Source organism: Myxocyprinus asiaticus, chromosome 23, assembly GCF_019703515.2.
Source record: "Myxocyprinus asiaticus isolate MX2 ecotype Aquarium Trade chromosome 23, UBuf_Myxa_2, whole genome shotgun sequence".
Classification (NCBI taxonomy): Eukaryota; Metazoa; Chordata; class Actinopteri; order Cypriniformes; family Catostomidae; genus Myxocyprinus; species Myxocyprinus asiaticus.
Genome location: NC_059366.1, coordinates 28,968,839 through 28,986,214, shown reverse-complemented (window position 1 = coordinate 28,986,214; position 17,376 = coordinate 28,968,839). Strand labels below are relative to the sequence as shown.

The window sequence follows — 17,376 nt, the reverse complement described above, 5'->3', positions numbered from 1 at the left end:
ATATAATCCTCCACTAAAAAATATAAAATATGCATATAATACAAACTATTGCCTGCTTTAACATAAATTATATACAATTGGACGTGTTTGTATATTTTTAAAGCCATTCATTCAAGTTATAGGATGGCGGATATTGATTTCTACAAGAATCTTGCTGTTTACGGATATATAATTGTTGTAAAATAATCCCTAAACATTGCATTTACATTAATGCAAATGTATAATATATAATGTCAAGGTCTGTGAACAAACCTTTTATTGTCATTTGTATTTCCTCTTTATAAACTCATGTTAAACTAGATTAAAAACATTTGTGGAAAAACTTTAGGTCGGCTTGAAAAAGCTTGGTTTGAAAGTTTAAAAACGATAGATAGATAGATAGATAGATAGATAGATGGATGGATAGATGGATAGATAGAAGATAAATTAGATAGAGCAGCTAAAGGCATTTTAGAGGCCTTCTGTGGGTCTGTTTACTTTTGAATTTTTGACAGTTGGAGTTTGAATAGTCTTGGCTCATCTAAACATTCTGTCAATGTAAAAGAATGGGATTTTTCAGATATTTGATCGTCCGCTGTAGTAAAACCATAAGTCCGATCAGTTAGAAAAGATATTGCACACTATTTGAGATGAGTCTGAAGGTCTGTACAAAGTTTGGTGCATGTTGCTTGAAAGCTCTAGGAGGAGTTAGTCAGAAATGTTTGTCTCAGAAGAAGAAGTCAAAAGAATAAAAATAAGTTTAAATAGTAGATCAGTAGGTTGGCTTTTTCAAGCCAACCTAATTAAAGTCAGTGGAGTGTGCCTGGACTGAACTGCCATAATAACCGGCAAGGTTTGTGTCTCTTGTTTACCAGCCTGCAGTACCCATTTTAAACACTTGATGTCAATGTTACATATTGCTCCTTTAAAATTTGGCCAAAGGAGGGCAGCATAATCATGATCATAATCTTAAAAGGAATATTTCACCCAAAAATGAATATTCTCTCATTATTCACTTAACCTGATGCCATCCCAGATTAGATTAAAGATTTGCTTCAGAAGACATTCATTGATTGACTGGAGTCGCATGGATTACTGTTATGCTGCCTAAATATGACTTTTGAACCATCAAAGTGCTGGCACCTATTTACTTGCATTATAAGGACCTGACAGAGCTCTATCTTCTTCAAAAATCTTCATTTGTGTTCTGCTGAAGAAAGACAGTCATACACTTCTGGGATGGTAACAGGGTAAGTGAATAATGAGAGAATTTACATTTTTGGGTGAACTATTCCTTAAAATATGATCATAATCATAATTTTTAAAAGCTTTTAAAGGGTTTACCCAAAAATGAAAATTATCTCATCATTTACTCATCCTCATGCTATCCCAGATGTGTATGACTTTCTTCTGCTGAACACAATCAGAGATTTTTAGAAGAATTTCTCAGCTCTTTAGGTCCATACAATGCAAGTGAATGAAGAATTTTGAAGCTCCAAAATCCACAGAAGGGCAAAATAAAAGTACTCCAGACGACTAGTTAAATCCATATATTCTGAAGCGATTTGATAGGTGTGGGTGAGAAACAGATCAATATTTAAGGATTTTTTTTTTTACTATAAATTCTCCTCCCTGCTCAGTCAATTTTCACTTTATTTTCACTTTCTCCTTCTTCTGTTTTTGGTGATTCACATCCTTCTTGCATATCACCCCTAATGGGCAGGGAGGAGAATTTATGACAAAACAATGACTTAAATATTGATCTGTTTCTCACCCACACCTACCATATTGTGTCTGAACACATGGATTTAACCACTGGAGTCATATCGATTACTTTTAAGCTCCTTGGAATTACTTGGAGTTTCAAAATGTTGGCACCCATTCACTTGCATTGTGAAGACCTACAGAGCTGAAATATTCTTCTAAATATCTTAATTTGTGTTCTGCGGAAGAAAGAAACTCATACACATCTGGAATGGCATGAGGGTGAGTAAATCATGAAATAATTTTCATTTTTGGGTGAACTATCCCTTTAAGTCAAGAGTGTGCTGATGATGTCTTTAACTGCTGCCTATCTAGGTATCTCACTAGACATTGGAATAGAGCTATTATCACTTCTTTAATCTGTCTAGATTTCTGTGGAACAGTCTCTAGAATGCAACACTCTAAAAAGCAGAGTTTCTTTGTTTACTGGAAATATGCATGCAAAACATAACTGAGGGGTGGAAAACTTTGCATCAGACGTGAACAACTTTTCAAACGATCACCGACCTGTTGAAACTTGTTCTTTACTAACTATCTGATGACAGACAATCCTTTGCACATACTCCTTTGCACAGTTTTTCCAAGGAAATATCCTGTGCATTTTGCTCTATGTGCATAAGCATAAGCAACAGAGTAAGAGAGAGAGAGAGAGAGAGAGAGAAGAAAGAAGATTGCCTACCCAAGTGAGGTTCCCCAGGTCAGATTGAGCTCAGTGCTGAGGTCTATGCTGGGCAGCAGGTCATGAGGAAATTCTAGCTCCTCTTTGTCCTCCTCTTCTTTTCTTCGCTCCTTATCTTCTTCGTCAGCAGACACCTGTAGTTCAGCTGTGGCTGAATCTGTGTGGACCAATCCGTTCTCTGCACCACTAGATTTCTCGTTCACTGAGCTCACCTTGTCAGTGTGTACTGCAGCCTGAGAAACACAATGAAGGTGGTGGTGAGACTGCAGACCGGAGTGCCTGGGCTCTGTTTTTAATCTGTGTTTATCTCCACATGTTACTGAGATCACTCAATCACTCAGCCCAGCTGCACATATTTAAAATAATTACTTACCACTTATTGTACAAGTTAGCTGTTCAAACCGAGATTACGTTCCTTTCCACACACAGTCTTTGACATTTAACACAAAGAAAACACACCCACTATGTCAACAAAATACTGAGTTGAGCCATTTCAAACTACACACCCTGATCATTTGTTATTATGCCATCAGAGGTTTTAGACAGATCTTGAAGAAAAAAAAAAGTACAATCAGACCCCCATACCAGCTGTGACTTAAAGATGAGTTCAAACATGCTTATTTGCCCTTTGTCCTAACCTATGAATACATGTTACATACACAAATGAAAAAAAATACATGGATATATATGGCCATAAACAAAAAGGTGATTCTAAATTCATGATAAATTTCCACAGAATTCATTTTTGTTTAATGAAGTGGTTGTACAGACTTAACTGGTATTACTGCTACTCTCTCAAAATTACATAATATAGCCTCACTCAGCTAAATGGTTACACTCAAAACAGACATTTTCAGTATATATAATCACAGATTAGCAATCTGAAGCAGTTTGTAAATGGCCACACCATTCTAAAAATCACTGTTTAAATTTCTCATCTGCCTGATCTCAAATATAACTAGGTATTTCTACATGATTATTCAAGCAGTGACCGGAAGATCCTGCTTCTTTTCAATTATATTATTACACATGGAGTTGTATGACTTCATATTAATTGAGAAATTATAAGGACTATTTTGACATATTTGTACCTCTTTAAAAAATATTTAAGTGAATTGCAATACGGTGAATAAAAATTGTGAAAGTTAATCAAAATGGTGACCAGCTACAGCACCTAAAATATGTAATACATTCATGTACATTTAAAAAAAAAATAATTTGTCAATGAAATGTTTTATGAATTGGACTTTACAAACAGAAATGACATCACAATAGTACTCCATTCAGATATATTTGTTTATTTTCCTACTCTCATTTGCAGGAATACTCTGATAAAAGTAATAAAAACTCTTATGACACTAAAACACAAACACACCTCATTTCACTCATAAACACACACATTGATAGGCAGTATGATTCATAGGCAAGTCTTTAAACAGTTAAAGAGGATCATGTTGCAGGTGCTAGAGATGCTAGAGATAGCACACAGGTCACATTAGAGAAGCATTACACAGAAGCCCCACATCCATTATCCATTGTTTATATCATCTTTGACTCAATACACACATATGCATTTTCACCTCGGCTTAAGGTTTTGTGTTCATAGCCCACACACTAAATTTACACTCTCACAGGGAGTTTAAGACATTAGTGTATTCATGCATTGATATACACTACACTCCCAGGCTTTTCAGAGCACAAACACCACTCAATTTGAATCAGGCCAGAGTATCGAATGAATCACCCTCATCCAAATCCAAACAATCCCAAGGGTTCAGATTCCATTTATTTATTTAGTTTTAATTTTCTCACCAAACCTGAAATAAATAAATGGACTTCAAACAGCAGTAACATTTTGTAGCGACAGATGACTGGACTGGATATAAAATATTTTTCCAATATTGCCATTTTTCATCAAAAAAAAGCAAAACTCCTGAAGAATAGGTGCACTTTACACACCAGTGAACAATCCATGTACTGTTTTACTGTATCCCTAACTCTCTCTCCCTAGGCACCTGGGACGCTTTCAAACAAATCCTTAGACCCAGTGTCTTCTGGCCAATTCTTGTATTAACACCATCAAACTGAGGATGTTTACACAGCCCCAGACCTCAGAATAAGGCCTTTTTGTGTGATATTTAATGTCTAAATCAAGCTATCAATTTAAAATATATAGTGTGTTCCAAAAGTCTGAGATCATTTTGAAACTTAGTAATTCAAAAATATAATTTAAACCTGGAAATCAACAGAAATCTGTAAGATTTTGGAAAATTTAAATCAAAGAAATGTTATGACGTGTAGAAAAAAAAAAGGAATAAGAAATAATGGTAACACGACAATAAGGATCCATTTGTTAACATTAGTTAACAACATTAGTTAACATAAACTAAGAACGAACACTACGTTACCAGCATTCAAGGTCATTAATCCAATTTTTTACATTGACCATGTTAATTCTTTAGTACAAACGGTCAGATGTCTTTTCTTCCACTGAAGCACACAAGATGTTCTTTGGGACATTCTCAAATCATGCAGGATAACATGGATCATCAGGTTTTGCACAAACTTGAGGAGACTAGCCAGCTCAAGTGCATGTTGTCATTAAGGCAAAAGGTAGAAATACTAAATACTAAGAAATTCTCAAATTCAGTTTAATTTTTCAATTTAACTTTGTACTAAACTTGTTACTAAACCTTTATAACACACTTGATTGTGCTATAATACTTCAGATATTATTATAAATTCCAAACAATGAGCAGAAGTCAAATACTTCGTCTTATAAAATCATATAAAGTACCCCTTTCTTTCATAATCATTTGAAAGAGGTATGTAGGCCACATTTTGTTCATGCTACAAGACCACATTTATTCACACCGATACTTAGCTCATGAATTATCTGCTTATGGTCTTTTTTCTCACAGTCGGTTTCACAGTTCCACAGCTTCCTGTTTTTTGTTCTGAACTTATATCTAGCCCTAAAAACTTAAGCACACCACACATGCTTTAAAATAAATCACATTTACTTGACTACATTTGTCTGTATGTTTAGGACTTAAGCAGATATAAGCTGGGAGCTTCCATTACCCAGTTCTGTTGATCCAGATGTACGCACACAGAGGCCTTGGAGAATGGAAAAGGTAACCTCAAATCACTGTTGTCATTTTTTTTAAAGGGTCACTGTCTGCCTTTGTCCTTTGACCTGCAGGATAAGTGGTCCTGAAAAGCAGACCCCATATGGTCTTTTTGGCCTGCCCCTTTTAACAGACCACACTGTCCTCTACTACAGTAAATCCCTGCTGTTAAATACCATGGTTGCCATGGCAATCTTATAAACACAACACACATGTTAAACTGACCTCCAAATAGTTGGAATACACACATCTCCCATAAATTACATGAAATGGGGTCAAGTCTTGCATAACCATATAAAGGTAATATGTCTTGCATAACTTGATAGAATACATATAATAAATGTACAAAAGCAATAAAACTACTAAAACTTTGTCACATTTGCAACATTTTGTGAGAAACCACTAAATAAATCACAAACTCACCTTCTCTATGTAACCACATTCACATATGCAAGAGAACGCTGAGGCTTCTCTCTGCAGCACTACTAGTGAGCGTGTTTTGGTTCAGCCAGGCAAAGACATAGACATGCTGCAACACATGCTGCCGGCCCTGCCTATGTTCCAGTCTCCTCCCCAGGCTACTGACTCAGCTCCCCTCCTCTCCTGCTATGCATCCATGCCCTCCTGATAGCAATCAGAAGAGAACTCTGCTAGTCCCTGGAAGTGTGTATCTGTACAGAACACTCCTCTAAAGAGTCAGTACTACAAAGGCTTAGGAAGTAGCACTATGTGAGACACACTATAGGACACAGTTGGGCAACTTGAGTAGTGATCCCTCCTTCTCAGGTTAAATCATTCAGGGTGACGCTTCTGTCCTCTGATCCCTCCCGAAGTTCCCTTTTGGCCCCTCCCTCTATAGCTACCACCTGCCTCTTGTGTCTGCTGCTGTTCAGTCACTTCCTGCTGAGCGACTGAGGGCTATACTCTAATGTGCACACACTGCAGGTGAATACTTTGAAATGGACCAAAGGTCACTCTCAAAGTAGTCCACAGGGGAGATCATGTTATACACACACTTTTGTAGCTTTTGCGATCTAGAAATGTATCCACACACAAATGTATGCTTCCACATAGAATGCAGACTAAAAGATTTGTTCAATTTCTCCCCTAGCCCCTAATTACTGGGGGCCCCTTAATAATCTACCACCCCAATTTTAAACCTTAAGGCTTACAATTAGCTGACTCTAAGCATTGTATTACCCAAAGATATTTGTTACCACAAAGTGCAAACTCAACATTTAGCAGCAAACTATTAAACTAAATGCTCTCAAAATCCATGGCAATCGCTCACACTAATTATTCAGCTAACTATCATGTCCATTTCTGAACAAGAAGTTACTGAAGAGAAATCACACACACACACACAGAGTAAAATTGCACACACACATGCTGCAGCTCTCCAGTACCTCATACACTATAGTGTCAGACTGTGTTTCTTCTGGAGGGAACAGCACAACATTGTCCGGGGCGCCCTCCTATGGCAGAAATAAACAGGTGCAACAAAAAAGGGGAGATGCCCAAAAACTGTGGTGAAAGCAATAGTCATTGGAGAAATGCATGGTTGATTTGAGTCACATCATGCCACAGACAGTCTACGGCACTGTTTTTGTTGGAAGAATACCAAGAACACTTAAAGTTCACTCTGAGAACCTACCAAGCTGGCTGGAGTCAACCATGAAAAAGCACATAGCCCAATTGATTGATCTTATTAAGATCATCCATGAATTCCATAAAGTTGGGTTGCTTTTTCAATATAGGCTATTTTATGTAATGTATATTTTTGCCCAGCTTGTTCCTTTCAGAATCCATTAAAGACTTTTGTGGCTTGAGGCTTTTAGTCCATGTACTATCTTTGATTTGAGGTATTCTATATGCTAGTTTACTCCTAAACGTTGACAAAATTCACATTTAGCAGATATAGCAGATGCTTAAAATGAACACTCTAAGAAAACAGGCCCAGAATATTGATGACTCAGGTTGCACTGCATTTTATTTTTTTTCCGATCATGGCTACGATGTCGCTAAAGGCTATTTGCTATTTATTTATTTTTTTATTTATTTTTTTTTTCTTAAAGGGGGTGATGAGTCCTTCAGTGTGTCCCACCCAGTCTTCCTGTATCAATAGAAAATACATCAACACAGGACAGAAAATTGTGCTCATCAAGCAATTTCATGAGGTCTTTAATGTTGATGTTAAAAAATTTCTCCTATCCCGGCTTAATATGAAGAGACAATTATAAGCAATTCATTTGTAGGTTGATTTCTGCAAAAACTAAACACTCTCTTTGGCGCAATAAAATTGTTTTGAGCAGCCTGTCCGGCGCGACACAGCAACATAGCCTCGATTAATTGCTTGAATTGAGAGTGGGACTATCTCTTTGTTTGATCAACGACAGATAGGGGAATTTTTTTGTAAAGCTGTTATTATTTATTTATTTATTTATTTATTTATTTATTATGTTTTCTTTTTATTTGGTGATGCTAATGGTGCAGAAATTACACACTTCAGCTTTAAAGATCAAACCCCAGTTTTGAGCAAATGTAGGCCTAAATGTAATCTTAATCAAGTCTACAGAAAAAGGTTATACAAATGTTCTTAAATTAGTGCACATTCCATCTGCACTCATTCAAAGCTAAATTCAGTCAGAATGTTTGACAACACAGTGAAAACAATGAAAACAGTGATGCATGGTTTTTACCACATCACTCTCTCTGTCTCTATCTGGGCTGTTATCTCAAGAGCATGTCACAGGCAGTATATCAGTTGGTGTGGGAATGCTAACAGATGTCACCAAAAGTCATAGCACCAAACAGTGACTCTTATTTAAAGGCACACAAGCATAGTAGTTCAAGCATGTAAAGCATTTCAGAAGTGCACTACGATTGAATACTACTGTTCTGAGCCAGGCAGCAGGTCCCTACATAAGCCCTCTTACCGGCAACTCTGGAGTGCCATTTTCATTCCCCATCTCGTAAAGCAGGGCTGGCAGCCAGGTGATCCCTTCACATCAGACCACCAATGGAGTCCAGCACAGACCACCTCCGGCAAACTGAAGGACCAATGTGAAGAAAGCAGAACACCGTCAAGGCTTTAAAAATGCTATTTTCTCGCCAGACATCCAGCGAAACGCTGAGTTTTGAGCGAATAAGCAGTGAAATATGTAAGAATATGTCATGTATTGAGATTAAGAGGCTCTGTTTAAAGCAGAACAAAGTGCAGACATGCTGTCCAGTAGAAGAACAGCTTCGTAATTCACTGACAAAACAAAAACAAAAATCCTACAGTTCCACGGGATTTTGTAGCATTATTATTGCTACAAATAATATTATTATTATTAACTACCATGTAAAGGCCTGAATGGACCTAATAGTATCTTCAAACCTTTCAACCTTTCATAGAAACCCTCATAGAAAAAAACAGCCCCTTGAGGGAAAGAATAGTTTATAAGGGAACCTTAGAGTGGAGTTCAAGTGCAGAGATTTATTTTGTATTTCAAATGAGAAATCCAGATCAGAGACAAGGAAAGACTGGAGATTCCTTTTGTCTTCCACAGAAGAAAGTCATAAAGTATTGGAACAACATTACTCATGATGGTGAATATATGATGACAGAATTTGTATTTTGCAGTGAATTATCCCTTTTACATTCTGAGAAAGTGGAATTGTGTTGCCTCGTTCACAGATATTGTGTAATTGGGACAGCAGAATTATTCATTGCCAAATATTGAAGTATGATTCCAAAAGAAAGCATATTACTAAACTGCGCTGGAGCCTGTGTGATATGCCCAATTTTATGACCTTTTTTTTTGTCTTTCTTTCTTTTTACACTTTTATTTAACAGAATAGCCAGACCCAAACTTCCTGTGCATTGTGAGCATGTGTGTTTCCAGTGCCATGGCTCCAAAGATACACTCACATTTATAAACACAGTTACCTAAAAGAGGACTTGAATTTTATTTAACTTACTCACTAGAAGGGCTGTAACCACTATAGGCATTTAGAGGGATAGGGGTCATCATCCAATATTCATATTAGGTGATTGATGAATTGGGTTTTTCAGTGACAGATTTGTAAAATTAAAAAAAAAAAAAAATTCCCCATAATCTTTAATGTTTGGTTACATTTACATCTCTTAATAGCATGATTACTACATGCAACAACACACAGCACATGCACGCCAAACTTCCACATCTTTTACTCCCATATAAACCCCATTATGGAAATATGTTCTCAAAAGACTGAATGTGGTTGACGCTGAATTAAAGGAGCTAGCGGAAAATCTGCAGGGGGGGAAATAATATTTACATGTGCCACATTAAGGGAGCAAAATTTTCAGGCCCACTGCACATCAGGCTTGAGCTGCTCACTATTTGAAAGTTAGCAAGAGAGTATGGAGGAGTTTGTGTTGTTAGCCTATGATAGAAGGCTACTCTAGATGGGTCTAATAGACCTCTGGCCAGAACCTCCATTAAGAACACCACAAGCACATTATAATCATAAATCAGCATCTTGTGAAATGTGGCACACACTGCTGACCTGCATTCAGCACTCTGCAGAAAGCTTGTGGACACTTCAGTCATACTGCTGCCCCCTAACAAACCGCAGCTACAACATACTCTCATGTGGAGAAACTCAGCACTCAGGATCCCATTTATCTAACCCTTCAGTAAAAAGCCACCTCCCAACCTAGTGCTGTGTGTTTACAGTATGCACATGACAATTCAGTGGGTCAAGAGGACAAGAGCTTAAAGGGATAGCTCACCACAAAATAAAAATTATCTTATCATGTTGTGGCCATTCATTTTAATAACATCTTTTACCATACATTGAAAGCAAATGGTGACTTAAAATTTTGCCTAACATCTTCGTATGTATTCCACAGAAGTCATATGGATTTTAATTATAAGAGGATGAATAAATATATATTTTTGAGTGAACTATCCCTTTAAATTCAGACTGCAGAAATATTACTCCATAAAGTAAATAAAATATTTCGTATTGAACCTAAAAACAGTAATTCGCCAGTTTTCTGTGAATGATAACTAGATGACATCAGATTGGTGTTTGTTTGTTTTTTACCCCTAAGGATTTGCAAACAAATAAGACAGCACTTTAGTGGCACATGCATGGCACTGTGGCACAGTTTTAGCTGAGTGGGAGTCTGTCTGTGACCCATTAGCTGTGTCAGTGGGTTAATCTGGTTAAGTAATCTCATTACTAGACAGATTGTGCTAGTAGAATGAATGTGAATGTTTGTAGATTACTGCCAAAGTCAACTAGTCAGCAACTCTCTGTCTCCCCCTGCTGTGAGCCATCGCATGAGCCATCATTCACACAATTACTCCTTATAACCAAGCATGTGACCAAATGTTTAAGTTTTAAATTGTGGGGAATATGTCATTGAAAAAATCCATATTAATCAAAATCTAATCTGAATATGTTTGTGTAGGATGTCTGTGACCTTGCCTACAACCACCAATAAACATCTAGGCTAAGATATGGAGGTTGGAGGGGGAAGTTAATGACAACTATGGGAATACCATTGTGATGACACTATAATTATGAAGAGATCTATGAGGTGTTTTTTTTTTTTTTTTACTGAAATGTAAATGTTTTTGTCCACAATAAGAACACCATAAATCAAATAGTTAACCATTAAAAAACATAATTATAACATCTAAAATATCTATAATAATAAAATATGCATATATCATGCATGTAATAATAAACAAAACAGCTTTGATTTTAATATGTGCTAGTGAAAGGCTATAATCATTTGCCAGATCAAGTGGCATGACTCAAGTAGACTAGTGTATGTCCACCAACATTCAACTGAAATCTATGTCACTGAATGCACACACACACACACACACACACACACACACACACACACACACACACACAGAAATATGGATTAAATTTTTTTTACAAATACTGAATTTAAAAAGATTTAACATTTAAATTTTAAATGAAAGACTTTATGTAATTTATGTGATTGCTCTTGTAAACTGACATTTATTTAGGATTAGACAACAGTTCCGTTCCTCAAATCTGATTAGATGAGAGCCATTCCAAGAGTACTGATGTCTCAGAACATCAGCACTCTGTCACATATTCCCTGTTTTTGTGTTGACTTTTATTTTGAAATTCTTGTTTAGTTCCTGTTTCCTGTTAGTTTGTAGTCCTTTTGTAATTTCATTTTATGATTGGTTTTCCCCTGATTGTTTTCCCCAGGTGTTCCTCGTTTCCTTGTTTGCCCATGTGTATTTAAGCCCTTGTTTCCCCTGGTTTCTTTGTCAGTCTTTACATGTGTTGTCATGTTCTGTGCCTGGTTTTCTGTGTTTGTTTCATTTAATTCTGAGTTACTTTGTTCATCTTTTGTTTTTCATTAAAGCCGCATTTAGATCCTCATTCCTCGTCTGCCTTGTCACACACTCGGACACTTCACTGTTTGTTTAACTTTGCTTGTGTTCGTGCTGTTCTAAACTAAAGTGTAATAGAGCAGTGCAGATAAGATCAGCTAGTGTATTTTCATTTTTCATTGTGACATTGAAGGTTTTAGCCAAAAGACAATTTTTTGTGTGTTATGAGTCAGTTTAAGTTTGACATTCATTGAGTCAGCGCAGGTCAGTCAAGGAGCGGTTTCGTTGAATTCATGGGCATTGTCTCACGCTGCATGATCGCTCGGATTACTACTACAACATCCAGGCTGGGAAATCAGTTAATCTAACAGTTTCAACATTAAGGCATATCACAACAGAGAGACACAACTGACTGAGTAATTGCACATGTGCTTGCCTGATACAGGAGTGTCCGCGTTGGAAAATGTAAACATTCAAGATGGTGGAGGAGAGTACGCATGGGCTACTGAGAACTACTCAGAAGGGACCCACCACTCGGACATTTATTTTTACACAGAGAAAATAGGACGTATTTGACCAAAATTCAATTTTCCTCAGCAAGCTAACACTACACTATAGCTTTTACACTACACAACTTTACTGTTCATCACTGCTTGGGAGTCTTGACAGACGAAGGTAATTGCACACACACTCTCTGGATGCATCTCAATTAGCTCCCTATGTTGTGGATCAGTATATCGTGAACATGAATTAGGGCACTGCCAAGGGTGTTCATCCTCTGAACATTGGGACACTTATGACTCAGTCACCTGCAACCAATACCGCCGCTCCCTATACACATATTACGCGGTCTGCGTAGGGCACCACTTCCCTAGGGGGGCACCAGAAACTCCACCGGCTGCCCTTACTCGCAATTTATACATTATTCAAGGACGTGGTAGCAGTCGCGGAACACAGACAATCACCCCGCGCTCGAACTTTCACCTCGTGCTCGCACTACGCCTCGCAACTTTTGCACCGCTGTTCTCCAGATGGCCAGTCTGCCTCTGGCTGCCTTTGTCTTTTTTGGACCTTTAGAGTTCTGGTCACCATTCACTTACATTGTATGGACCCACAGAGCTGAGATATTCTTCTAAAAATCTTAATTTGTGTTCTGCAGAAGAAAGTCATACACATCTGGGATATCATGAGGGTGAGTGAATGATGAAAGAATTTTCCTTTTTGGGTGAGCTATTCCTTTAAGTGTTTGTGTGTCTATGTGACTTTGGCTGGGTGATGATCAGTGCCTGCTATACATTTCAGCAGGAAGTACCAACCTGAATATGAAACTGGTTATAAATAGATCCTGTTCCTATCTGTCACTTGTTATTTAAGTCTTCCCAGTTTTCCTAAAAACAAACAGTACTATGTAAAATTTCATGCAAATAATGGCTCAGGAATTTAGTATTGATTGTCTCTTCTCATAGGAAAAACTATTTGACAACGCTGTCTAGAAAAACAACCAGTTAATCAGATAAAAACGAGAGTAGTACTTGCCTGTCAAAAGTAGAGAACACACTCATCCATCTCGGAGGCACAACCAGCACATTTATCCAAGCCCACCCTGCTACATTTAACGTAAAGCCTTAGTTTGTGTACATTACAGATACAACACAGTAAACAAGGTACTTCGTTCTTGAGATGACTGCCACTCCAGGTTTCTATATCTGAGTTCTGAGCAGGATAGGGGCAGGAAGGCAAGAGGTAGGTAGGTAGGTGGGTGGGGTGGGGTGGAGAGGGGGGGTCTGGGGGGGGCAAAGCAGTAGTTTGTCTTTAAGACCATGGGGGGGTGTCAATGATTCTGATGATATAGAGATGACAGAGTCAGCTGGACTGTGCATGGCTCTTGGTAACACTTGTCAACAAACACAATGCCAGAAGCTAAGTAGAAAGGATCTCACCTTTCCCATAAACCCCTCAGCCTGTCAACAGGGCCCCAAAGCAATAGCACAGCACTTTTCTTTGAGCTGCAAAGTCTATTTCATATGAACATTACTTCAAAAATATGAACGCACATGGTATAACAGTTTGGTGCATACAGTAATCATAATTGTTATTGATACAATTCTGTTGGTGTTGGACAGAAGTACACAGACAAAAATGAAAACATGCAGTTGTTAAAGGGTTTAGTTCACCCAAAAATTAAAATGTTCTCATTATTTACTCACCCTCATGATATCCCAGGTGTATATGTTCTTTTTTCACCAGAACACATTTGAAGAAAAAAAAAAAAAATCTTAGCTCAGTAGGTCCTTAAAATGCAAGTGAATGGAGATTTCTCTTTTGAAACTCCAAAAATCACAGACAGTCAGCATAAACATCATAGATATGACTCCAGCGGTTAATGTCTTCTAAAGCAGTATGATCACTTTTGGTGCGAAAACAATCAATATTTAAGTATTTTTTAGCTATAAACCATCGCTTCCATTAGGGTTCACGAGAAGGTGGAGTCCAAGCGGTCTCTCGTGCGACGTATTTGCGTTGCCATGAAACCAAAGTAATCCCAAGTTGTCTTCTCGGTTGAGACATCCAGGATAAGCACACAAACGCACCATTGTGAGTATAAATACAGATACAAATACAGATCTAAACCAAAATCAACTAAGCTTCTGTACAGTGTTCCTCCTTCTCACTTGTAAACACTGCTACTCTTCCAGCTGTGACTCACGTGCGTCAGTTTTCACGTATTTCAAATGCAAATGCGATTACGTCACGCGTGCGCTGCTGACTGGAAGCATGATTTAGAGTTTTAAAAAAGTACTTAAATATTTATCTTTTTCGCACCAAAAGTGATCGTGTCGCTTTAGAAGACATTAATTTAATAGCTGGTGTCGTTATATGACGTTTATGCTGACTGTCTGTGATTTTTGGAGCTTCAAAAAAATGTCATACACATCTGGGATATCATGAGGGTGCATAAATGAGAGGATTTCCATTTTTGGGTGAACTATCTCTTTAACTTAAACGTTTGCTCAGTAATTGTTTTTGTCGTTGTGGACTTACACTGACACCTAGTGGTGTGAATGCAGCATCATTCAAACACAATTGTTTTCAGTTACCGATACATTGCAGAAATTCCAGATTTAGAGTCAGCCATGATTAATTTAATCCATTGGTGAAAGTGTCCAATAACAAAACAGTTACTGATATTAAGCAAGTAGTATTAGGCTGATCATGTGATCCTAACATGGTAGCCCTCATGAGGGGACCCTCTTCATGTAGAATAAAACAGATTTTATAATGTTTCTGATATGACTGTGAGTCTTCATCTCATGTGAGTGGTCATGATTTTATACATGTTTCAAAAATGCGTTTAATTTCTTTCAGAGTAAACACTTTTTTTAATGAGGAAAAAATTCTGAGTGCACCTTTAAAGAGCTTTCTACCTGCTCTGACAATTAAAAGTGCTTTCATTGGTGTTAGTTGATGCAGTCAGGTTGATCCAGTCATACTAAGTAATATAGTTGCCCTTTAACAAAATCAGTTAATTTAGATGTCACCACATGAGACATGTTTTTTTACAGTGTAAATTAGTGCAAAAGGCTAAAAGAGCACAGGAATACAATTTACGAGAACAGTGTTCTTCTGTCTAGGATCCCTTACATTTAATGGCTACATTCAAACTGTTCATCCAGAAAAAAACAAATATTTTAAGTCAATCTTCAACTCAACCACACAGCAGTTTAACACAGAAAATATGGATTAATTATATATTATCAATTGTCTGTTATTATCTGATATTCTTTCACTTAACCAAGTCACATTCTTACAATTCCTCATACCATCTAAACAATTATTCTCTCTTTTGCAAAAACAAACTTCACAAAACACATCCAGCAAACACATGCACAAAGTTATTTATTGGCAACAAATCTCTTCTACTCCCTGATATTATTATACTACACAACAAACAGTATATAATGACTGTAGTGCAGCATCAATATGCTTAATCACATAGACAATGGATGTTGAAGGCAACACTCACTTGTCTATAAACAATCAAGGCTCTTTTTCTTATTCAGGTTAAGGATAATTAAGTTAACATTAATTGGATGTACAGACATTGCTTTCTGTCATGGGATTGGCAACCAGTCCACTCTTTGTCTGCTTTATTTAATTCTCTCATACTGTACATGTGCAGCTCAGCCTAGATGTTAATTGCTTATTGCTGCCCTGCCTAAATGCCAAGTGTCGACTGGTTTCTATTCATCCATATATCCCAACTCTTATTCTCCCTGCATCCTTTTCCTTCTCTCATGCTGTCAGGCATCTCTTTGCACCTCCCCCTCTTCTTTTCCTTCCATTCCCCTGTCCTTTCACTCTCTTCATCTCCTGAGCTCCAACCATTAATGTCCAGTACAAAAAGAGACAGCCAAACATACACGAGTCATCTTTCCTTTTCTTTCATATCCCCCTGATGCCAGCCAAGTCCAACACAAATACTCTCCCTTATTTCCCTCCTCTGACTGCACTGAGAACCTGCAAACAGCCAGCAATATCTTTCCCTTCCACAGAATTTATTCTCGCTTTGCCAGTCTGTCTGCAGTCTCTAAGAGATGCAGTGAGGAGATGTTACCTGGCTGCGTGCGACTCCAATGCAGTTTCCCATCCTGTATTCCATGTCCTCCTGCGGAGAGGTGACAGCAGCACTACAAGGCTTGCAAAAATAGTCTTTCCAGGATTGCATCGTCACTACAGAGACATGGCATTGCTTAGAAATCCAGGGAGGGAGTGAGCAAGTGAGTGCAAGAGTGAAAGGATAACCTCATGTGTATGTGTGTGTGTGTGTGTGTGTGTGTGTGAATAAGCCTCATCTACTGCACTGCCCAAGGTATATCTGTGACATACATGCTCATGTACTGTTACATAAGGCAATTATAAATAGAACAGTTCAAGAAATTAAAAATGGTGTCTACACATTTTCTCTCCATCCCTCAGGTTTGGCAGTGATGGGTAAAAAGCCCCTCTGTTATCGACAGCAAGCATCACACAAGCAGGGAGAGGAGGGAGAAGAGAGAAAATGAGGAAGAGCTGGGACGCAAAAGAGTCAAACAAAAGAACAGGGAATCTGAAGGGAAAAGAGCAGCCACTGCAGGCAGAATGACGCGGTGCTGAACATCAAATGAAATTGCAGAGGAGAAGTGATGCAACCACTCAACCAAAATGGGACAGCAGGGGAAATGAAAAGATTTTACAAAATAAAGAACATGCATACTACTGATATTTTAATCCTTGTGAAGATGCACGGACTTCATCAATATACCACTGAATCGTAAACTGGTGTTAAAAAATGGAGAAAGCCTTCTTGCTGTTGATCTAAGACACTGTCTTTGGCATGGGCTTCCTCTGATTTTCTTTTGCATGCACCTCAAATAAATGATTATATTTAAATCTAGAGAACTATTGAAAATGAGCTTTTAGA

At 37.7% G+C, this 17,376-nt stretch overlaps 1 protein-coding gene across 9 annotated transcripts in view; it reads right to left on the bottom strand.

Annotated features, from left to right (window-relative positions):
* The window catches only part of LOC127414107 (transforming acidic coiled-coil-containing protein 2-like), a 77,199-nt gene extending 60,519 nt beyond the window's left edge, over window positions 1-16,680 (bottom strand). For 8 of the 9 annotated variants that reach the window (XM_051651855.1, XM_051651856.1, XM_051651853.1 and 5 more), the window contains exons 1-2: window positions 16,531-16,680; window positions 2,423-2,655 (exon numbers count right to left, since the gene is read on the bottom strand). In XM_051651855.1, the coding sequence (XP_051507815.1) occupies window positions 2,423-2,655; window positions 16,531-16,641 (344 nt within the window). In that variant the 5' untranslated portion in view covers window positions 16,642-16,680. The remainder of the gene's footprint in view (window positions 1-2,422; window positions 2,656-16,530) is intronic. The other variant, XM_051651862.1, reaches the window with a different exon arrangement.
* Between the last annotated feature and the right edge of the window lie 696 nt (window positions 16,681-17,376).